The 24,467-nt window shown below is 41.1% G+C and overlaps 1 protein-coding gene across 1 annotated transcript in view; it reads left to right on the top strand.

The window, feature by feature from the left end:
* The first annotated feature begins 6,923 nt into the window (after positions 1-6,923).
* LOC130479312 (SITS-binding protein-like) overlaps positions 6,924-24,467 on the top strand; it is a 37,798-nt gene continuing 20,254 nt past the window's right edge. Inside the window, exons 1-5 of the mRNA XM_056851697.1 lie at positions 6,924-7,454; positions 15,441-15,612; positions 18,497-18,704; positions 21,520-21,670; positions 22,376-22,576. Coding sequence (XP_056707675.1) covers positions 6,990-7,454; positions 15,441-15,612; positions 18,497-18,704; positions 21,520-21,670; positions 22,376-22,576 — 1,197 coding nt within the window. The 5' untranslated portion in view covers positions 6,924-6,989. The remainder of the gene's footprint in view (positions 7,455-15,440; positions 15,613-18,496; positions 18,705-21,519; positions 21,671-22,375; positions 22,577-24,467) is intronic.

The raw sequence follows: 24,467 nt of genomic DNA, 5'->3' as shown, positions 1-24,467 counted from the left end.
TTCACCCTTTGGACAAGGCTTATATTTCACCTCGTTTTCTTGTTTTTTAAGAAGTTAAAAGTCCCTCTTAGGGGATTGCCTGATATGACCCTGTGAGGCAGTTTTGCTCCCCATGATAAGGAGTTCTAGAAGACCCGTCATCACTCTCAAGAACGCAAGTTGTTTCAGTCCAGCCTTGGTCCTTTTCTGTTGGGGTCCCACTGGTATGGAGCAGCTTCCCAGAAGGGGCAGTGCAGGCACCTGCCCTTGCAGTCTTCCGGCAAGGCTGTAAAACAGAGGGGGCACCTTGAAGGTTGTACATGTCGGTTCTGGCTTATCTGCTTTCATAATGTGTTTTAATGATTTTAATGAACTATTATTTTGTACTATATTTGTTCTTGTTAACCCACTTTGACTGTGTTGGGTGCATATATATATATTCTAAATAAAATAAATTATATAAAATGCAGATGACTGTGGCAACAGTGCCTGAAGTCAGGCACCATAAAATCCTATGAAGTTCTTCCGTGGGTTTTAAGTAGTCTAACCACATACTAAATTGCAGTATACAGATCTAAAGCTTGAGCAAGAGTAGTCATCTTATTCAAGTGGTTTAATCTTATGGAACTTCCCAGTGGCTCTATCAAATAATAAGATACCCAATTTAGAGCAGTAGCATCTAGGATCCTACTTTACTAACTAGGGATGATCCTTAGATAGTACTAGCCTAGGACTATGGGGTGAGGCTCAGGATCAAACTAGGGAAGGAGAGAACCATGTATGCTGCCTATTGGCTGCACTGAGGTAACTGAAACTAATGGCAGCTGTGAAGTAATTTAATGTTTTCCATGAGGAGAGGACATACTCCAATTTCAATGCCTTTCTATGAACTGTAGGCATTTCTTTAGTTTCATTGTAGGATGAGGGCAAACACATAAAATAATAATCTTTAAAAAAATTCCCCTCAAAATGCCAACTTTTGCCTCTTGAAAGATTTAACTCAAACAAATATCCCTTATGACGCAGAAGCTGGTGGAGACTGGAGACCTGCTGACCATGCTATAGAACCTCAGGGACTGGTGTGGTACAGTGGTTTGAATGTCAGATTATGTTGTGGGACACCCAGGTTTTTGAATCACCACTCCGCCACAGAAACTTGCTGGGTGATTTTGGGCCAGTCACATAGGTCATTTATGCATGGGAGTTTTACCCGAGGTTCGTTGCTCATTGGACTCACACTGTCCTGTTGAGAATCTCTGCACCAGCAGTCTCCAGGCTCAAATCAAGTTCCACCCCTTTAAATGCTGCTTTGTAATTGGCTTACTTCCAGTGCTTACTGTGAGAGAAAATCCCCCCCCAAACCCAACTGCCACATAAAAAAGCATTTTAAGTACAACAACATAAAAAACGGAGCAATCTGAAAAGGGGGGGGGGGGAGAAATCCAAGCCTCGGTTTTAAAAAGATTTTCTTCTGCTCAGCAAGAGCTCTGAAGTAGGCTCTATCATACTGCCTCCTTCAAAACATTTGATTCTATCTCTCTTTATCCATAAAAAGTAGTTCTGGATGGTCCCCACTGCAACTCACTGTTGCCTCGACAGTGTTAAAAGTTGTGAAAGTGAAAACTCATTTCTCCCACGTTCTCATGTCCCCACCTCTGGACATGCTGCTTTGAAATTGGCTGTGAGAGAAAACAAGCTTGTGTGCCCCACACTTTGCCTTATGCATGGGGATTTACACTGGCTTTTCTCAGGGAAGATGGAGAGTCAGGTTGGCAAAGGAATGGGAAGACCTGGACATTGCAAGGGCTGGCAGCGAGGTCATCTCTAATGGACGGAAAACTCATGCATAACTTCAAGGATCAACCGAGACAGACCGGGGGGGGGGGGGCGAACGTGAAAGTACCCATGCATAAACAACCATACTCTCAGCCTAACCTAACTCACAGAAAAAGAGAACAATATAAGCTACTTTGGATCCTCACTAGAGAAAGAGGGAACTTCTGTATTACAACTGGGACTTCAGGAAGAAATGCTCCACATTTCTGCAAACCATGAGTTATCTTGCTTGAAGTGTTATGTGTTTGACCTATTAATAAAATCACTACACAACGTATATGTATTTTTTCAGTTGAGAAATTATGCTATCATCTGAAATAAATCCTCAGCGTAATTTCACTTCTGGCAGTGTACGTAAGTTTCCATTAGGAGTGGACAAGCCAGTCAACTCCAAAAGTAGCAATTCTAACATATGTTTTGAATATTTTATCAGCTTCTGGAAACCTTCAAATATACGTACACAAAACTGTGTGCTGTTATTAGCCTTGGAAGGAAAAAAGGGCAAATTCTAATTTGCAACTCCTTCTTATTTGGGGCCCACCACAAACCAACAAAGAAATTAGCAATGTCCTCAAATCAGGATCTGTGAGCTTTTGCTCTCAATGATTGGAGCTGTTTCCCTAAATATTAACTTTTAAAAAATGGAAATAAAGTAGTGTCATGGATTATACATAACTAGGGTTGCCAGGTCCCTCTTTGCTATCGGGCGGGAGATTTTTGGGGCAGAGCCTGAGGAGGGTGGGGTTTGGGAGGGGAGGGACTTAAATGCCATAGAGTTCAATTGGAGATCAGTTGTAATAGCAGGAGATCTCCAGCTACTACCTGGAGGTTGGCAACCTATACATAACATAAGGATTATATCGAACCTTACCAGATGCTGAGGACCTTAAGTCTGCTGCTCTGGTGTCTGGAACAGTTTAAAGCAGTCTGTCAGTGCCGTCCTAACAGAATCATACCCTCCCAAGCCCATTGATTTCAGTGGACTTAGAAGGGTATAACTCTGTGTTGGGCATTAAGTAGCGAGCTTTGTTACATGTCAGACAGTCAAGGGTTAATATTGAATGTATAGATGCTGACCAGTTCAAGGAAATGATGTAATGTGTTCATTAGCCAAATGGTCAGCAGAGTAACCATTGCAATCGTTCCTGTTAGCCACGTACACAAGCAATGTGCATGTTTACTGCTTTCCTTTGTTTGGAAGAGAAAGCAGTATCAGTCCGAGTTTTGATACCAACCTAAAAGGATGGAGAGGCAATCTTGTCTTCCAAGAATGCCTACTCGTGTGTAAGCTTAGTACCTGCCAGAAGCATCTGGCAAGGTTAGGAAACTTAGTCATGTAGAAAAGGTTGTTTGTTTTGCTCCCAGTGAACCCTACCCTTGAGTTAACTTAGTAAAGATTGGTTTTTACTAAGACAAAACGACTTTTGTCTCTTTGGGGCATGTGCGTGACTCATCTTTACTTTCAATAAGCCATAACCAACGATCCTACCCCTCTGAAATCGGTTGCACATGAATAAGTCGGTTACAGAACCTCAACGCTCTGCTTAGAATGGCACTGTATATCGCTGCACCCTTAAGGACACTGGTTCCCAACCAGGGGTCCATGGACCCCCAGGGGTCCGCGAGAGCTAAATTAAGGTCCACGAAACAAAGTTATAAACCTGTAATAAATTAATATTTTCAATTAAAAGTTCTCTATTGTAAAAATATATATTCAAATATTATTCTAAGCTTAATGTTTAATTAACAGTTATGATTAAAGTTTATTTTCAAATTCTCAGAATTTTTATTTTGAACCTTGGGGTCCCTGCACTGAACAAAAAAGTCCTTGTGGTCCCTGGTCAAAAAAAGGTTGGGAACCACTGCTTTAGGATGTCACCAGAAGGCATCTCATCACTTTGAAAAACCACTGAAAGCAGCATGATTGTTCAAGGACATCCACCCACAAATGTTGTTGATAGATCAGCACTAAGCTTCCTGATGCTCAGCAAGAGTCTTTCCAGGTTTTTGCTAGCAGTGTTTTAAAAGCCTTGGATTACACAGGCTCAGTCTGCCTGAGGGAACTGCCGAGTCTCTTCATTGGTTTCCCCCCACCCCAGCATTGCTGCTACCTTCTATGGAATGGAATTGCAGATTTCAGACCATGACTGAAGGTAAGGCTTCTCTCGCCACACGTCCATGAAAATGAAATTAGATTTACTGTATCTAGTAATAAGTTTCTGTCCCAACTATCTTTTTACTATAGCACAGGCTGTAGAGAAAGAGCCCCCTCCCAAATAGTTAAGATTTTATAACTACCCTTTTTGGTATTGTTGCCAGTTACTTTTAGTGGAAGATAATTCTGAGGATTGGGGTGCACAGCTACAGTTTGCAGGTATCTGATGCTTTAATAAAAGAGTAATTCTCTGTGCCAAGGAAAGCTGATTCTGCAACTTGTATACAGTAGGCAGACTGAGCAAATTTGGCCTGTTTCTCTTATTTCACTTATTTTCTTCTGTGATTGTTACTATTCTGCGCTGTTAAGTCATAAGGAGGAAACCTGCAGGGCACTAAAGCTCCATCCCTCAACCCCTGGAAATCTTTTTCAGGCACCCTTGGAAATTTCAGCAGGCATTGCTCACACCTTCCAAGCATATCTTCATAACCATAAGTGATAGTAACTTGTTTTCTTTAATATGCAGTATCGAAGTCTGTAGTTTTTCTTCAGAACTGCACCTGATCTCTGATTATTTTTCCCCCTCCTGTCAACACTTTTAGCATTCCTGATTTTGGATGGGATTGGCAATCATTTTTTGGTAACATTGATATTACCACTGAACACAAAACTGTTGTCAAAGTCAAAAAGCTTTTTTATATCTGGTCTGTAACTGCATTCTGCTGAAGCATGGTGCCTTAATCTGTATGTGTTAAGAGCCATCAAGCCACTTCTGACTCATGGCTACCCCAGATCAATAAAGTGAAATAACCTTCTCAAATTTTAGCTCCACATAATGTGTGTGTCTCTGTGGTGTGGCACATAAACTGCTGTCCTACCTCTGTCACAGCAACAATATTTATGTTGAGAACAGAGACTGAGCACTTTACCAGATATGAAAACAGAATGGCCATCACCCTATGTTGCTTTCCCTGCTCTGACGTCTAGGTATATGTGACATGATATTGACCCAGCATGGTGTAGTGGTTAAGAGCGGTGGTTTGGAGCGGTTGACTCTAATCTGGAGAACCGGGTTGGTTTCCCCACTCCTACACCTGAAGCCATCTGGGTGACCTTGGGCTAGTCACAGCTCTCTTAGAGCTCTCTCAGCCTCACCTACCTCACAGGGTATCTCTTGTGGGGAGGGGAAGGGAAGGTGATTGTAAGGCAGTTTGATTCTTCCTGAAGTGGTGGAGGAAGTCAACATATAAAACCCAACTCTTCTTCTGCTTCTTCGATGCATTGCTAGGGCTGGCTATATTGTGTGGCAGAATGAGGTGATGACAGGCAACAGATTTGGGAGGCAGCAGGCTCAAGCACCTCTGCAGCAGCAACCATCTTAGTCTTGTCTCTGTTGCCCTCATATCTGCCTCCCCACCTCCTCAAATGTTTGAGAAGCCTTATTGGGTATGTATGTCTTACAGTGCAGAATTTCAAGACACCTAGGGAATGAGGAGGGAAGGAGCATTAGCTGCTCCGGCTGCTGCTTGGGGGTGGGAAGGTGGACAGGAGCAACCAGAGGGGAGATTTCAGGTAGCACTCCTATCAGACCCTAAGTGCATTGCCTTCCCCTTATAGCCACCAGCATATATGTAACATCTATAGCAGCACATTGCTAACCATGGTGTGCACCATGGTCTCTTTTTCTAAAGCATCACAATCACAGAAAGCACAGTAAAAACTTCTTTTCTTCTAGCATTCCTTTGTGAACATGACCCAGCATTTTCTTAATTTTATAAATACCTCAGACTGAAAATTTTGTGCTATTATGCAGTACGAATCCAGTGATACTAAAACCCAATTTATACCAAACTCCTGTCTTGGGCATGTTTGTGGTTTTCCCCACACTTTCTTGTGCATCATTACTAATACCTGTTTATGCTTGCTATTTCATTAATTTTACATTACCTTGAACCATTTCCCCCCATCAGGTTGATTTTCTTAACTTAAGTGCAAGGGTCATGTTAAAATTAGTATACAGTTAAATTATACATTTATATGAAGATTTGTCAATGATCAAAAGCCTTTTATTCTTTATTTGCATAATGCAGCTGATTTCCTGCTGGGGCTATTTCAGTTTGGGAAAATGTCATGGAGGAGAAGGCAGAAGCCTCTCTTCCCTTTGCACCACAGTTCCAAATTGAATTGGGCTCCTGGGGACTTTAGAAATGCTTTCCCCTGCAGTAGCTGTGTGACTGCAGAGAAAGCAAGTTGGGTCAGGGAACCCCAACCCAGCTCCCCACAATCTGGGTTCTCTTACAGTGCAGTCCTAAACAGAGTCACACCCTTCTAAGCCTATTGATTCCAATGGTTACAGAAGGGTGTCACTCTATTTAGAACTGTGCTGTTGTCTTTTAAATTTTGACTTGACAACCCTACTTAGCCCGCAAATGATAACGCTTTCTCAGTGAAAGGGGTCTTCTCTAGGCTCCTTTTGTACCTCAAAGGGTTAAATCAAACCCTTATGTGGAGTTCATTTATTTGTAGGTTTTTAACGCAACTGCCACCACTTACTTGCTCTGTGAGTGGCGCCTCTCTCGCATAGGATTCAGGCTTTCCCTAGGAAATGTCGTGCGATTGACAGAGTTCCTGATTAGGCACAGTCTGATATGCCAGAGGAATGCTACCACTCAAGCACCTGGGACAAACCCGGCAGGGGCAAATGGACCTGACACCACATCGCCGCAGCTGTATTTTGCAGGCGCTCTCCCTCTATGCTGCCAGCACAGAGTAGCCTTCCCAGACTTAAGCCTCTTTTTGAATAATGCAGTGAGAAGCACTTTGGAAAACTTTGAACATTTTTACCTTTCTCCTCCTCCCTCTTTTTCTTTTCCCCCATGGGCGGGACAGTGCGAAGTACTTCATGGACAGCAGGGAAGGAGAATGAATTTTGAACAGATCTTCCTGAAAAGCTCATAAAGGGAGGGCTCTGTGACCCAACATTTTTTGCTAGATCCTCTTTAGTACTGCATGCGGCAAAATGCCTCACAATCATCCCAGGCACCCAAGTGCGATCCCACGGGTGGCCTGGGACTCCAGGCTGGAAGAAATGAACGAGACCTGGAAAGGAGCAGTTGCCTGCCTTGGGGTGGCCGTGTTCTTTATGATGACCATTGGGATTATTTACTGGCAAGTGGTGGATCAGCCCAACAAGAACTGGATCCTGAGAGGCAGTGCCAGCGGTCTCATATGGGAGCGAAGAGCGCACTCCCTCGTCTTGCAGACCCTGAACGATGAGAAAAACTTGTTGGAGATTAACGTGCGCAGCTTCCAGGATGTAGAGGCACCTTTTGTGAAGAATCTGTGTGGGCTAAATAAAACAGAATTCTGCTACACCTGGGATGCTACAGCCGACCTGAAGATTTCCTTGGAGCCCAGCCTTTCTTCCATCACAGAGTGCTACAGCATAAATTGGACCCCTCAACATTGCCAGGTTAAACTAAAGGTAAATAAATATTAACCTTTCTTTATTTCACAAAACACTTTAAAAGCTTTACAGGACAGAGCCTCAACTTTGGTAAGATAATGTGCTGATACAAGCCAGATAAATATCTTGCAAATAGACTTTGGATGATAGGGATAACAATGCTAATTATAACAAAAATATTAAATGTAGCTCTTGCAGTAATTCAGGAAGACTGATATTTTTGTGTTCCCACTTTGTGAACATCCTATTAAAAGTAACACAGTGGGATTTTCCTCCATCACTTCTCTGAGCATCTCCATGTTGTAAAGGTAACTATGAGATTAATTTTCTCATAAAGTAATAAATAAAACCAATAAAAGAAGAGATCCACAATTAAATTCTAGAACAACCGTATTTACATTGTGGCAGTGTTGTATGGTTAACCATAGGGTGGAAGATCCACATCATTTTCAGGGAACCAAATAAATACATAAAATCACAATGGTGTCTGAAAATAACAGGCTAAGGAAGGTTATTTGCCACGCCAGTCAAAAGATCGGTCTTCTAGTTAGTTGTTGTGGGATGACAGCAGAAGTTCTGTTTCAAACCTTTCTCCTGTGCTTTAAAAAACGCTTTGAAGCAATTATGGAAATAACAAATCTCTCTGCATTGACATGATCTCTAGAGTGTAAAATTTGAGCTGCAATCTTAAATATACACACTTGAAAGATTCACACTGAAATCAAGGAGATCTTCTTTTGAGTAAATACTTGATGATTCAGTACTAAAAATAATTGATGAGATTTTTACAAGAAATAGAGAAATTTATTTCTCTATTATCTAACTTTTTAGCATTGCCTACCTCAGTGCTTGGACCAGTTTGCATATTAAAAATCAGTCACACTGGCAGGTAACAAATTGAAATCATATCTAAGGCCAACAAACATTCTTGGAGGTAAGGGTGTTTTCACAAACTACACCAAATAATGCCCTTGAATCTAGAATTCATATCTTGGGAAAATTGTTAATGAAGAATAGAAAAAGAAGAAAAAGAAATGTACATTGCAGTGAATGTAGGTCTTGATTCTGAATTGTTAACATGGGAAATGCAAACTAATTTAAGTATAAGTATCTTTGATTAAAGTAGCCTTTGAATCAGTAGGAAGTCTGTCCATCTGTTTTACCGGTACCTGTCTATTGTGCCTCTATGTACATTTCATATGCCCGATTTCTTTTAATTTGCTGATAATGTAGAGTACTTGAAATACATGCAAAATCTGTGTAGTCATCAGGCTTTTCATGAGTGATTATTTTGCATTTGACAATCTTGGAAAAACAGATACAGAAGGAAGAAGCTACACAGTAGAGAATAATGCCATAAACAACTCAAATCAGATATATAGTTTGAAGCATGAGAATTACATTGGGTCAAATTCTTCTGCTGTAACAAAGGCTAGAGTTTTCCCAGGATTTTTAGAAGTTTAAGCAATCATTACACCAGATCCAAATCCAAGTCTCATAGCGAGGCCAGACCTTTTCATAGGTCAGGGTTTAAAAAACCTTTTTAACTTTTTGAATGCAAGTCCCAGAGACATTAAAGGATCTTGCTGTTTGAGTTAGTGTTATTATGAGAACATGTTTTTAGGCCCACAGAGACTAGTAACTAAAATAAAAGAGTACTCAAGTATATGGAGATATTTGATTAAAACAGGACAAAAGGAAATTTGGCTTTGTGATGCCATTAACCTAGAAATATCCATACCAGAGACTGCTAAATCAGGAAAGGGAGAATAATACTAGAGACAGATAATGGTTTGGATCCACCAGAGAATTTGTGCACTCTCAAGAGGAAAGATTTTCAATGACTCTCCCTTCCTGTGGCAGACCTCCAACTTCCCCCTCATGCAGTTCCTGGGCATCCCTTGTCCCCCAGGAGGGGCATTTTGGACTGCAGTGGGGGAAGGGAGGCTCTCTGCAGACAGAAATCTCTTCCCTCTGTGGAAATCTTCTGGTGGATCCAAGCCATGATTTTCAAAAGTTATCACTGCTCTTGGTGTATACCCTTGGTACTCTTTCCTCATTCCCTTTTTTGGTCAAACAGGTTTGGCAGGTTTTTCAAAAACCTGCAAAACATGTTTACTCAAAGCAGTAATAGGATGAGTATTCATAGCGTAGCCCATTGTGTCACTCTCATACTGGTTTCAAAACTCAGAAAACGATTGTCTATCTCAAGCTTTGGTCAAAAAAGTGGTAAGGAAAGAAATTAAACTGTGTAAAAGTATTTGGTTTCAAAAAATTAGTATTTTTTAAAAAAATTCTGAACCATACATATGCATCTGTTTAGGAAAGTATATCTCACTTTGTAAAAGCCAAATATGAAGGATACTAAGCTGTTTCCACGTAGCATGTGTTTTAGCACTGAATTGGAAATTCAAGATGAGTTCACATCAGATGCCAATGTGCCAGAGATTCTTTAAAAAAAAAAAAGATTTTATTTTTGTAAATAAAAAAGGACAGGGAAAAAGAAACATATAACAACAACAAATGCAATGACATTAAAAAAATACATATAATATAACAATGCATATAATATAATAAATAATAAATAGTAGCAATAATAATGAGTAATAAAAGTTGTTATATTATAATAAACATTCAATAGTGATAAAAGTAATAATAAATCTAAGCATGAATTTATAAAAAGTTTACAGGTATTGGAAAATAAATCCATATGTGGTTGTCATTTCCCTGCTATTCATTCAGATGTTTTTCTCAGTTTCTCCCTCATCCACTTCCCAATTCATGAGAGTAGTATGAATAATATACTTTCTATTTATCTTGAAATTCTGTAACAGGTCTATTATTCACATAACTCATTAATTTTGCCATTACTGCCTCCTCTGCTAGTTTACTTTCCCAATCTTCCCACTGTGAGCAATCATCTGCTTTCCATTTTGTTGCAAATGTAACTCTGGCCACCATTATCATATATCTGAGTAATGCTTTCAAAATTTTTGGAAGGTTTTTAGATGAGATGGCCGGCAGCATACTCTTGGCATCCCTAGAAAATTATTATTTTTAATATTCTGCCTTTCGCCATGTATTTCTTTCCAATGCTTTTTTGTCTTTTTGCAAGTCTACCACATATGAGAAACCATGCAGGCGATTCTTGTCGACTCATGTAGGCAGTACCTTCCATTAAACCTTGTTATGCTGCCATGCAGACAGGCAGGGAACCTCTGTGCGCTGTTTGGTGCACGTATGGATTAAAATGGAGAAGGGGAGTATACACCACTCTAAGCTCTTTGGTGGAAGGGTGGGATAAAAATGTACTAAATAAATATGTCTGTCATCCTCCAGCCCTGCATGGACATATACCTTCAGGGCATCCATATTGCATTTTGCACTGGCTCCCTGGTACCCTTTGAAAGACTTGTATACTCAGCCTCTGCACTGCTTTGGTGGTGTTCCACTGTTGATCTTTATATGGAAGCAACACAGGCTCAGAGAGTTCCAGTGTTTCCATCTTACTCCTTGGCCATTTTTGCATGGTCAGTTTTGATGCTCACTCACAGCTCTTTTTTAAAATGCGACTTTAAAAATGCCTATTCATGGTCCCGGCGCAAAAGGAGAAAATCCACCCCCCATTTGTCTGCTCCTTCATTCCTGTTTGCATAGCCATTAGTATGTGCATAGCTAACATGCCACTATTTGTTTTACATGATTCCTTGAAGGGGATTCTTCGGGGCAAACACCAAAAGTTGCATTAAATGGGCTCTTTAGTAATGCGAAGCAGGTATGTGCCGGCTTTGCAGTCACTTCCAGAATGACGGTTCAGTGTGAAAAATAAAAATATATATGCCAGGCAATTCAGCCAGGAATGCGCTGCTAATTACCATGCAAAAATGGCCCTTGTGAAAAGGAGTTAGTCTTTTTGTATTCAGAATCAATCACTGATTGGGTTCAATAATATACAGTATTTTTCAGTTGCTCATTCTAGTTAAAAAAGGAAACCTGAAATTAGCCCTTTGAGACTAAGTTCTTCTCTCTATTCTCACTTTTACTTGCGGTCAATTATGTGACAGGCATCACAGAGATGGGACTAGGAGCATCTCCCTTGTTAGTGGCTGACAAACTTTACTGGGCAAACTACTAATGCTTATATCTTAAAAAAACTCCAAATCCCCTTTGAAATGTGTCTGGGCTTTCACATAAGAGGCCTGAAGCAATTTGCTGGTGATTGTGCAATCATGTGGGAGGTAAACCCTTTGCTGATCCTGCTGCTTAGCAGAAGAAAATATTGTTAAAGGGTTTGTGGCAAATGGGATATTTGAGTTGAAATAACAGCCCCATAAGGGTTTCCATTAAGGTGGAAGCAAAACCAGGTTAGAGGAGAAGAGCCAGGTACCTTTTGGTGCTTTTTAGGTTGAATTATTTCTTAAAGATTATTTCCTAATTATAGGTTTATAAACCAAGAAACAAAATTTTGAGAAATAGCAAACCTGCATGTATATGCTGCACTTTAGTTTTTGTCTATGAGTATTAGATCCCGACGAAAGTTGGTTTCAGGTAGCCGGCTCAAGGATGACGCATCCTTCTATCCTTCCGAGGTCGGTTAAATGAGTATCCAGCTTGCTGGGGGTAAAGGGGTGGCAAACCACCCCGTAGACAACGTCGGGATGTGACGTCACCCCATGGGTCAGGAATGACCTGGTGCTTGCACAGGGAACCTTTACCTTTTTTATTAGCTAAAGCAGAGTATACTTCTTCCCATACTTCCTTGGGCTTCCTTGTGCTCACATGGACAAATATTATGTGTGGACAAGGTGATCCCATATATACAATCTATGGCAGTTCCAGCAACTGCAGCAGCATCTGTTTTCCATGAGGCCACCATGGAGGGAATTCCTATGGTGAGCATGTATCTGTGGACAGTAGGGCTGATGCTAGGAGGATAGGGCTGGAGAGCAGATGATACAGAGAGCAATCCAAGTCAGATCTACTCAGAAACCTAGCCAGGTATGGGGCATGTTACCAGGAAAGTGTTCTTAGCACTGCACTGATAAGCAGGTATGTATCAGTATCTTGATGGGAGACCTCCTGGGTATTCTATATAAGAAGAAAGCATCAATATAAATGGAATCACTAATAAAGATAAGAATTACAGCCCAATCCTAAAAATATTTACCCAGAAAAGTCCTGCTGTATTCAGCAGAAGCAAATTGAGAATTATAGCCTGCAGTATGTGGATCTATATATTGCTCCAGGCCTCCACTATACTTCCCCAGAAGCAAATTGAGGATTATAGCCTGCAGTATGTGGATCTATACATTGCTCCAGGCCTCCGCTATACTTCCCCAGAAGCCTGCTTTCCCCCATTTCCTTTAGTGGAACAAAGCCAGACTTCTTGCATTTACACTGCTGTAAGTGGGTTGTGCCCTGCAGTGGCAGTATTCCCATTTACGGATGTCTCCACCATGTTACTGCATGTAAAGGAGGCAAACAGAGAATCTAATCCTAGGTTTGAACTAATAACCTAAATCCTGGTTGTGTGGCCAAGAAGTTTAATGAAGCACAGCGCCTCAGCCAACCCATTCCAGCCTAAAACCATTCTAACGCAGAGCTGAACTTTCAACTCTGCCAACAGGCTTCTGTGTCTACGCTGTAGCATTTAGGGCCTTTTATGCATGGCTGTTTCACTCGCCGTCACCCCTTCAACGAATTTGGGTCTTTATTCTGATTATGCATGCCAGTTACAACAGTCTGAGGTCGCCTCGCTCTCCCCCTGCGTTTCCCCGCGTTTTGCCTGGGTTTTCAGAGACCTGTTTTATCTTGAATTTGAAAATGCAGGCAAAATGCAGGGGGAGAGCGAGGCGATCTCTCGCGGTCGGAAACAGCATGCATAATCAAAACAAAGACCTGAAGTCGTCAGAGGGGTGACCACAAGGGAAACAGCCAAGCATAAAAGGCCTAGGATTCCCAGGGAGAACCAAAAGAGCTTTTCATTTCAGAAAAGGATATTTTCAAATGATGGATTATCCCTCAAGTTATTTATCGTTCTGTACTACCTGCTTGATTTTTTTAATGGCAAGATTAGCAACTCTTGGTGGCTGGGTTAATCAAGTAGGATTAGCATTTAGCTGGTTTAGACTGGCATCCTTCCATTACCTTCAGCAGCCCTTTAAAATTTCATGTTAAGTAGAGTTTTCTTTTCTGTGTTTCTCCAGTTTCCATGGTGCTGTCAGGGCTGGACTTTGGAAAGAAAAGGCGTGGCTCCAACTCATGGGCTCAGTAAGAGCACCCCAAAGCAGACTGTAGTTTCTCATTTGAAGTATATGTTGCCATCTTGGGAGGGGGGCATAAGACCATTAGCAATGAAATTTTGCCCTTCTAAGCTCATTGACTTCAATGGAATTTAGAATAAACTTTAGGATCTGGACACAATACAGGCATACCTTGTTGTATTTCACTTTGCTTTATTGCATTTCACAGGTATTACATTTTCAATCAAGTCTATCAGCTCCATTTTCCCAATAGCATGTGCTCACTTCGTGTCTCTGTGTCATATTTTGGTAATTCTTGCAATATTTCAAACTTTTTCATTATTATTACAGTCCTTTTTTTCGAAATAATGCTATTTCACACTTAATAGACTACAGTACAGTGTAAACATAACTTTTATATGCACTGGGAAACCAAAACAATTTGTGTCTCGCTTTATTGTGGTGGTCTGGAACCGAACCCACAATATCTCCGAGGTATGCTTGTAGTGTTCTAAACAGAGTTATACCCTTTTCAGTCCAGATTCTAAAGTAACTGGCTTCATCACTGCCAGTTCCTAGAATGGGATGGAAAACCAAATGTGAAGGTGTCATGTGATCCTGCATAAATGTGGCCATAGCCAAAACTGTCCAATTAGGAATTCTAACTCAATGAACCAGTCAAAAGATGGAAGCATAGATTCTTTCATGCTAAGGTATTATTATTATTATGTTATTGTCCACAGAAACGAAAGTACTGAAAATCAAATGAAAGGTTCTGGAGGAGAAAGAAACATAAACTATCAATTAAAATAGCAGAGAATGACTTACTTTCATTCTGAACTTACAAATCCATTGTAGCTTCTTCCAGCTCAAAGTCTGGAAGGGTTTAGCATGAAGGGCTTAGTGGCTTTATCCTAATGCTAATCTAAATGTGATCAGACAGTGTTGCACATTAGTCCGGGAGACCATTATTTATGATATAGTGAAAGTATAAGTGATGTCACCTATAGAGATGAAGCAATGGTATGAGTTCAACATGGAAGATAAGGTTTAGAAACCAGCTGCTATAGTTTGAGTCCTCTTTGGTATTGTATTATCTCTTGCCTTGAGCCCTACCATTATAAACTGGCAGTGCTACCATCATAAACTGGCAGGGTCTTATTCCAAGACACTGAAATACTGGACAATTCTACCAACTATTTTGTCAGATTACACAGAGAAGCCATTGAAATTCATAAACATCAGCACAACTTTAACAGAAAAGAAGAGAGTTTAAGAATGAATAAGGCTTGGCTTCCTGTCCTGAAAACCTCCAGACTAACAAAGACTACAGTCCACAATAGCCATGCAGATTAGCTTTGGATTCCACATGTTAACAGATCACTTCAGGATACAATGGTTCCACATTAATATACCACACCCTAATTGGAACATTATCTTGATACTTACAGGACAATGATTAGCACATTACCTTTGATACTTTTGCAGGACAATGACTCAGCTCAAACCTAACCCCCTTCTGACTATATATATTACTCTTCCTACACACTTGACACCGAGAGACTGTCCTTCAGTGTTACTCTTCTGAAGATGCCTGCCACAGCTGCTGGCAAAACGTCAGGAAAGAAAATACCAAGACCACGGTCACACAGCCCGGATAACCTACAAGAACCAATGGCAGTGCTAGGCTTGACTTATTCAAGCAAAATGAAACTATCATTAAAGAGTATATCCTCCTTTCTCTCATATATTTGTTTGGCAGGACTGCTTTTCCATGACAAATATTTCCTGGTATGGAGGAGCAAGTATCAGCACCCAGCATTGGCCTTTGAACAGCATGGACATAGAGGCCCAGCCATTTGTTATCAGCAACCTTACACAAAATCCCACTGGCTATGGATCTGTCTTAGAAAGATATTTTTTGGGATCAACTGGTAAGGCTTATTTTCCTTATTTGATATTCCAACAAACCCTAGGTTGCTCATCAATGACAATCAATATTTGAATATAGTCTGAATGAAAAGCTAAGGAGAAAACGAGGGCTGTTTCATTTGCTCTGGACACAGTGGCTACTGCATTGTAGCATGGACCAGTAGTGGAATATCATACCTTCATAGTACAATGCAGTGGCAGTTTTAAGTACAATCCAAGCTTTGGATGCTTGTGGAATATCATACCTTCATAGTACAATGCAGTAGCAGTTTTAAGTACAATCCAAGCTTTGGATGCCATGTATCTGCTGGCTTCCTTTCGTTCTGAGGAACATTTTGTATTTGCTTTCATTTTTAAAAATTTGCATGCCAAGGAAGAAGAGTGAGAAAGCACTGGATTAGTCAGAGACAGGACTGGCTTTCCCTCACCCTGCTCCCACTGCCTTTCTAGCTTTGCACAAAATACCAAAGTATTATTCCCTAGTCGAATTACAGAGGGCCAAACCACATTATGATTTTTCACATGTTGCGTCTGAGCTCCCTGCCATGACTTTATCATAGATCATAGAATTATAGAGTTGGGAGGGACCACCAGGGTCATCTAGTCCAACCACAATGCAGGAAATTCACAACTACCTCCCCCATACACCCCTAGTGACCTCTACTGCATGCCCAGAAGATGGCCAAGATGCCCTCCCTCTCATGATCTGCCTAAGGTCATAGAATCAGCATTGCTGACAGATGGCCATCTAGCCTCTGCTTAATTGAATCACTTACATATCACCCTCTTGGGAACTCATTTCCCAAACAAGCAGGGCTGCGATTTGGATCAGGACAACTGCATGTGTGGAAAAGGGGCTTCAGCCATCTCATCCTTCTGTTTTCCCAACCCCAATCATCCTGGAGAGATACTGCATGGCCTGGTAGGGCTGCACATGTACATATGCAGCCCCACCAAGGGGGAAACAGCACTTCCTCCTTGGGAGCTGTTCCAGGTCAGGAAAACAGTGTGGGGCTTTAATAATATGGCCCAGCTGGGCCTTTCTCCATCTTCCCTATTTTCTGAAGCAAAGGGTGGAAGATATTGAACATCAAGTAGACCTGGGGAAATCACCTTTCTTCTTATCACCAGAAAAATCCAGACACCTAGTTACACCTGCGGCTTATCTCTCCCACTTGGAACTCATTAATTATAGGAAGGCCTACAGATGTCAAGCCCTGCCATCGGCTGTTTTAGATGGAAAATACAAAAAGATCCCAAGATCTGAAAGGCTGTGCCCTTGTAGGACAGGTGACATTGAAACTATCAAACATGTATTGTTCAGCTGTCCATTTTACCATGGGGCTTGTATTAGACTTATTGCTTCCCTGATCAGTGGGTTCCCAGACAAGTCGGTTGAGTCCCTGTCTAAGAAGCTTCTGATGGGGGAGACTCCTCATCTTTCACGCCCCACTGCCAAATTTTGCGCCATCGCAATTAAAATATGCAAAAATGGTGAAAAAAACTGTTAAATTCTTTTATAATTTTAGTAATTTTAAGATGGTAAGCCTACTTTTGTGTTATGCACTAATATTTTATATTTTATTAATATCAGAGTTTTATCAATATTGTATCAGTTTAACAGTCTTATCAAGTTAGACAATTTGATGTACTAACTTCTGGCTGGTCAAATAGACCGTATCAATAAACTTGAAACTTGAAACGGTGTGGGGCAGAAGTGCCCTAAGTGAAGCTTGAAACTGGCTTGTGCTTAAATTTATCTATAATTCAAATGTACAGCCAACATTGGCTAGATAGACTATCTTGTTTTTTCTTCTGCATTCTATCCAAGCATTGTTCACACCTGGCACAAACATGACAGAGGAAATTAAAGAGGGGGCACTTCTTTAGTGTCACATGTGTCTGAGAGACAATGTTGTTCTATCTGCCTGGTGCCTATGGTCTACTGTATTTTAGAAGGGATGGAAAAGGGAAAGGATACACCTCATTTTTTTGATTAAGCTATGGCCAGTTTTCTCTGCCAGGATCCACAACCTTGAAATGCAGGGAACACCTAATTCCATGCTGTGTTCAGTCTAAGAGCATCCATGATCAACAGAGATCTAATTATATTGATCATATTGCATCAGTATTATGAAGAAGAAGAAGAGCTGGTTTTTATACCCCACTTTTCTCTACCTTTAAAGAGTCTCAAAGTGGCTTACAATTGCCTTGCCTTCCCCTCCCCACAACAGACATCTTGTGAGGTAAATGGGGCTGAGAGAGTTCAGAGAGAACCGTAACTAGGCCAAGGTCACTCAGCAGGCTTTATTTGTAGGAGTGGGGAAACCATCCTGGTTCTCCAGATTAGAGTCCGCCGCTCATGTGTAGGAGTGGGGAATCAAACCTGGTTCACCAGATTAGATTCCACCGTTTATGTGGAGGAGGGGGGAATCAAACCTGGTTCTCCAGATTAGAACCTGCTGCTCTTAATCACTATACCACGCTGGTTCTCACTCTCATTATGAGATTTTGGCATCTAACTATAGTTCTCACACCTATTAGTCCAGCAGTCAAGAGCAATGTATCTAGTGACCAAGGCTTATGTGACCTTGACCAAAAACCCAAAAACAAACCCAGAGCCAATTTCTGCTTTGATCCTCATCTGAGATATCTCCTTGAATGTCAATAGCTTGTTGCTCTCTACACTAGTTAGGATATCCCAAAGAGGAGTCTGACTTCTGATGCAAAATAAATAGCTACTTGATCAATACAGATAGGCTTATGCCTCCTCCTCCTCCTCATTTCTCATACAGTAAATCAGGAATTATTGTATTTGGAATGGCATAAAATGTCTAACAAGCAGAAACTCTTAACTGTCAGATTCATCTTTTGTTACCTTTAAAGGAGTGACGATTATGATTGCCTCAGATATTCCCATCTCTCTGTCAGTGGAGAGGAACAAACATTTTTGCCTTGAGAGTATCCCTGGCATCGATATGGCGTTCCTGGAGTACACGGTGTGTGTCAGTCCAAACATCACATCCGCCCACAAGGAAGTGGGAAGTCAGCTTTCAAGACAACGCCAAAGGCTTCCAGATACTGACCTACTCAGGTAAGAAAGAGATGAGAAAGTCTGAGGTGCAGCTGGACAGTACTCAACCAAACAGCTATCTGTGGACAAGGTTTTAAGAATATAAGATGCTGCTGAAGGATTAAATCATATATTATATGCAAAATATGTAACAGAATTCTGGTGGTGTTTTTAAAAAAAGAACAAATAGCTTTGAGGATATTTGAAGAATATCCCCTAGCCATTGCTTCTCAGTTCCAAATCACACACTTATTTTCATTTATTTATTTTAATTATATCCCACCCTCCATGGGAAAGCCAGGCTCAGGGCAGCTAACAATATAATATATAGCAAAACAATTTTTCTTAAAACATAGTTATAATCATAAAACCATCCCAATACATGGTACTACAGATGGCACCTAATTCATCAATTTCATATTTGGGAAAAATATTAGTAAACTCAAAATTGACAATGGTGGCCGATAACCTACATTAGAGAGATGGAGACAGAGAGGACAAAAGACAAGGAAATCACAATAGTACTACAGATGGCACCTAATTCATCAATTTCATATTTGGGAAAAATATTAGTAAACTCAAAATTGACAATGGTGGCCGATAACCTACATTAGAGAGATGGAGACAGAGAGGACAAAAGACAAGGAAATCACGAAAGGAAGGCAAAAATAAAAAGGGAAGGAAAGAGGGAGAACAGAAAGGAAGGGAATAGGGTTGCCAGGTCCCTCTTCGCCACCGGTGGGACGTTTTTGGGGCACAGCCTGAAGAGGGCGGGGTTTGGGGAGGGGAGGGACTCCAATGCCATAGAGTCCAATTGCCAAAGCGGCCATTTTCTCCAGGTGAACTGATCTCTATTGGCTGGAGATCAGTTGTAATAGCAGGAGATCTCCAACTAGTACCTGGAGGTGGCAACCCTAGAAGGGAAGGGAAGCCAGTTTTAGATGTGATACCATCACTGTCCTCATCCATAGTCCTGGCGGAACATCTCGGTTTTACAGGCCCTGCGGAACTGAACCAAGTCCCGCAGAGCACGGGTCTCATTAGGCAGAGAGTTGCACCAGGCTGGGGTCAGGGCTGAAAAGGCCCTGGCTCTGGTTGAGGACAGCCGGATAATTTTAGGGCCAGGGATCACCGAGAAATTATTTCCAGTTGAGCGTAATGAGGGGTATATAGGGAGAGGTGATCCCGAAGATACGATGGTCCCAGACACTCTCCGCCACTTTCCCTTTGTGCGGTTCCAGCCATCTAGTTGGACTTGCAGACACACACACTTGAAACCCTGTGTGATTGTGTGTATTTGGGGATGGAGTAATGGTGCCACTTTTTATGTGTGTGTGTGTGTTTGGATCGGAGGAAAAATAGATGTGTTAAAATAGGGAAAAAAAAACCAGAAATGGTTAAGCATCCATCCTGCCCCAATCTACCTCTTGAAGTTGTTTTTTCCTGCTTAAAACGGCTGCTGGAGTAATATTACCCAATGTCTGTGGATAGCACTTTCTTGGCCCTTACTCCGAGTGCTATCATTGCAAGTTTGCTAAATAAATGCTCTTGCTAAATATTAAAAATATAAGGATCTATTTATATTATCAATGCAGGCATTAATTAACACTAGTAGAAACCATTAATAGTGACATATTTCTCTTGTAAATTCCTTTAGGGGGTCCTGACATGATCTTTGTAGTTACTATAACTAGTAACTATAATAACTATTGTGGCACATGAGAGAACTTTTCAATGTGCAGCCATCAGCAGTATAATAGTAGTAAAATATACTCAACCAGTGACTACTACTGGTAAATTATTGCTCCTTTAGTTCCGATAAAGCAATGTGCCTATAAAGTTCCTACAAAGCAGTGTGCCCACTGCCAGAGCTAGAACACTAGAAATGTATACCCAACCAATGGTTAAAAAAGAAATTTCCAGAGATACTACGTTTATCCACATAAGTGCTTGGAGTTCTCCCAGAATCATGGCTGATTGCTAGACTATGGAAGAAATGGAAACTTCAGAGGCAGACTCTATAGGAGAAACAGTAGAATGAAATCCATCCCGCTGAGCTTCCTTCCTTCCCTGGGCATCCCCCTCCCCCCAAATCTCCAGGAATTTCTGAAGCCAGATTTGGCAACCCTAAGTGATACATGTAGAAAATAGACCTGTTGGTGGCTACTAACTACAAAGCCTCTGGCTACCAGAAAGCTGAAGATTAACAAGAGAGGTGGGGTCTGCACTCCTGAGCCTTCTTGAAATAGCTTGCTTGCCTCTGTTAGGGTTGCCAACTCCAGGCTGGGAAATACCTGGAGATCTTGGAGGTGGAGCCTGAGGAAGGCAGGGTTTGCAGAGGGGAGGAACTTCAATGCCATAGAGTCCAATTGCCAAAGCGCCCATTTTCTCCAGGTGAACCGATCTCTGTTGTCTGGAGATCACTTGTAATAGTGAGAGATCCCCAGTCACCACCTGGAAGTTGGCAACCCTAGTCACTGTTAATAGAAAGAATGCTGAGCAGAAGAGTCTGCTGTCCATTATTATACTTCCCTTACTACTGGTGGGTAGGCTTTGATCATGTGTTTGAATCGTTTTGACCAACTCATTCTTATGTAAATTCTCCTGTACTTTATGAACCCAACAAATGCAATCACTGATCCTCTGAGACAAAAGAGGCTACCTGCCTTCCCCTTCCTTTCCCCTTTCCCCCTTTTTTACAGAGATGTTAGATGCTAGTTTGATCCAGACTTTTTGTGTTTGTTCTTTTCTTCCCATTTTGCAAAATCTGTGGGCCCAGCAAATTACTACCTAGTAAGATCAAGCAAGACTCCTCTCTTTAATTACACCAATGCAGGCTGCCAGTCTGGAAGTATCATGGGACAGCGGAGTCTGCTGCCAAACTGGAGCGAGGAGTAAGGTCTTTCTTCAATAAACTGCAAAGGCACCATCTTGGGGAGGGGCTAATCATGCTCAACGAACTCTCCACAACCTTACTGTGTAACACGGTATGTGCCATTGGTGTAGGACCTAAGCAGTTGCAGGGCTGTGGTCAAGAGCTATGTTAATTCCTCCTCCACCGATATTACTCATGACATTATACCCCACTTTTCTTCCCAGTGTGGGACCCCAAGGCAACTTACAACATTTTTCTCCCCTCCTCTATTTTAGCCTCACAACAACCCTGCAAATTAAGTTAGGCTAAGAGAGAGTGACTTGCTCAAGGTCACCTCAGCAAGTTTCTATAACAGAGTCGGGATTCAGAAGAAGAGTTGGTTTTTATATGCCGACTTTCTCTACCTTTTTAAAGGAGAATCAAATTTCCTTCCCTTCCTCTCCCCAGAACAGACACCTTGTGAGTAGATGGGGCTGAGAAAGCTCTAAGAGAACTGTGACTAGCCCAAGGTCACCCAGCTGGTTTCATGTGTAGGAGTGGGGGAATCAAACCCAGTTCTCCATATTAGAGTCCACCACTCTTAACCACTACACCACACTGGCTCTCTACCTAACCACTAGATTCAATCTAACCACTATACAACACTGCTGGTAGGAAGCAGGGATAGCTTCCCTGGACACATGATGTCTATGTCATGTGGAGGGGCTGTTTATTATAAGGATCCTTTTGCTATTTGATATTGCCTACCAAACATTGCTGTCCTTATCACCTGTGAAAAGTTCTTGATCACTGTATGATCTCGTCTTCCTTCTTGCAGGACCACACATATTTACCTGTGATGAGAAGAAGGCTTCATATGCTGAGACGTGTTATGCATCACTCATTAATAAAACCTCTAAAACTTTCCATAACTCTCTCTCCTTATGAAAGCATCAACTCTGAACCTTTTCAGATGTCTCTGAAAGAAGGCAAAGAACACTTCTGGCTGAGCCGCTATTCCGAATCTGGTGAATACTTGGTACAAGTCCCTATATCGTCTCTTTCACTTGACTGCTTGCTTCTAGAGGTTCCTGATAAGAAAAGGAACCAGTAGGTATAAGGCTTGCTTGGTTTGCTAAAGTTTAACACACACAAATAATCAGCAAAACAGATTGTGTTGTCCTTACACATTGGCCCAGGTTGTCTAGCCTCGGGCCTCTGAGTATAATGCAACAATTAACTATTTCTGGAAAAGAGAGAACCTCCTGGCCATAGATAACCAACATAATTTGCAGACTATCTTATTTAAAAATTCAATTATCAATAAAATGTTGATTGCTTGTGATATGTAGTTAATGCAAAGGAATGCCTCTATTTTGAAAAATGCACATTTTTTAATAAAATATTCTATTTTATGTACATAGACTGGAATTTGAGGAGTTGTCAGTGAGCATGATCTTGAGACCCATTACTCATAACTAGTCCCTATTAAGTGAGGATGACTATTGGCAAGCATTAAAACAAATAAACATTGGTAGCTATATTGGTCCATAGCAAAATCCAAAACCCATGTCATACCTTGTATTAGGAAAATCAAAACAGAAAGGGGAAGAAAAACTTCAACCCAGAAAGAGCAGGTAACCCAGAAGGTCGACAAAAAGCCTAATACCAGAACGAATACTTAAGAGTTACATGCGATAAATTAACAACACATTAATACATTACAAATGGTAAAAAATATTTCATTAAAACCAAACACATTTTTGTCAATAGGCCTTCCTCAGTGGTCAAATTGTTAAAATACACACCATAAAGTAAAATTGTTTAAAATACAAAATACAGCATTCCTGACCCAGTTCTGAAACTAACACAAGAAGTGGAATATTTTTTACCGTTTGTAATATAAGACGTGTTGTTAATTTATCACACATAGCCCTGAATCATTCATTCTGTTATAACGCTTTTTGTCAACCATACCTTTTCTTGGGATCAACTACAATAACACATCATAGTGAACAAAGTGGAGAACTTGAATGTTTACACAATGAGTTTTGTTATTATGGTCAGTCCTAATAAAAGGTATGACATGGATTTTGGCTTTGGGTATTGGCAAGCATACAAACAATTTTAATGGTTTGCTAACCCAGAACCCACCAATCTGTCCCCATGGAGAGTATGAAACTACTTCTGCCTACCCTTCAATTTACATTATTTTTTTAATACATCAATAAAAGTGACTTTCAGTAGCAGCAAAATGGATATTTTATACTATAGTCATGGTCCATAATTTCATATTCCAGCATATATAGTACAATATCAGTATAGAATATAACAACTTCCACAGGGCAGTACAGCAACACACTTATATCAAGTAGGTAATAATGTCCAATGTAATAATAATATTTAGCATGTATATAGTGCTTTCAGGTAGGATTGCCAGCTCAGGGTTGGGGAATACCTGGAGATTTTTGGGGGTAGAGCCTGAGGAGAGCAGGGTTTGGAGAGGGGAGGGACTTCGATGCCATAGAGTCCAATTGGCAAAGCAGCCTTTTTCTCCTGGTGAACTGATCCCAGTCACCTGGAGATCAGTTGTAATAGCAGGAGATCTCCTGCCACCACCTGGAGGTTGGCAACCCTTCTTTCAGGGTTCAAAGAACTTCACATACATTATGTTGCTGACCTCTTTACCACAGCTTTGTCAAACAGGCTAGCGGTATTTTTGCATATGCCGATACTGAGGCTAAGAGAAGCTCTGTATTTAGTTTTTGACCATTAAGCCAACGCTGTGCATTAATTCATGCTTTAACCTCACTCCTGCCTCCTCCCTTTTGCAGAGCGTGATGAAGGAATACTGGTTAAAAACAGATACCTGGTTACCCATAATATATGAATGCAGGCACCCTGGCTAACTGGTATTAGTCCCCCACCCC

The sequence above is a fragment of the Euleptes europaea genome, chromosome 6 (assembly GCF_029931775.1).
Source record: "Euleptes europaea isolate rEulEur1 chromosome 6, rEulEur1.hap1, whole genome shotgun sequence".
Taxonomy (NCBI): Eukaryota; Metazoa; Chordata; class Lepidosauria; order Squamata; family Sphaerodactylidae; genus Euleptes; species Euleptes europaea.
The sequence above is the reverse complement of the archived record's forward strand: the minus strand, read 5'-3'. Positions and strand labels throughout refer to the sequence as shown.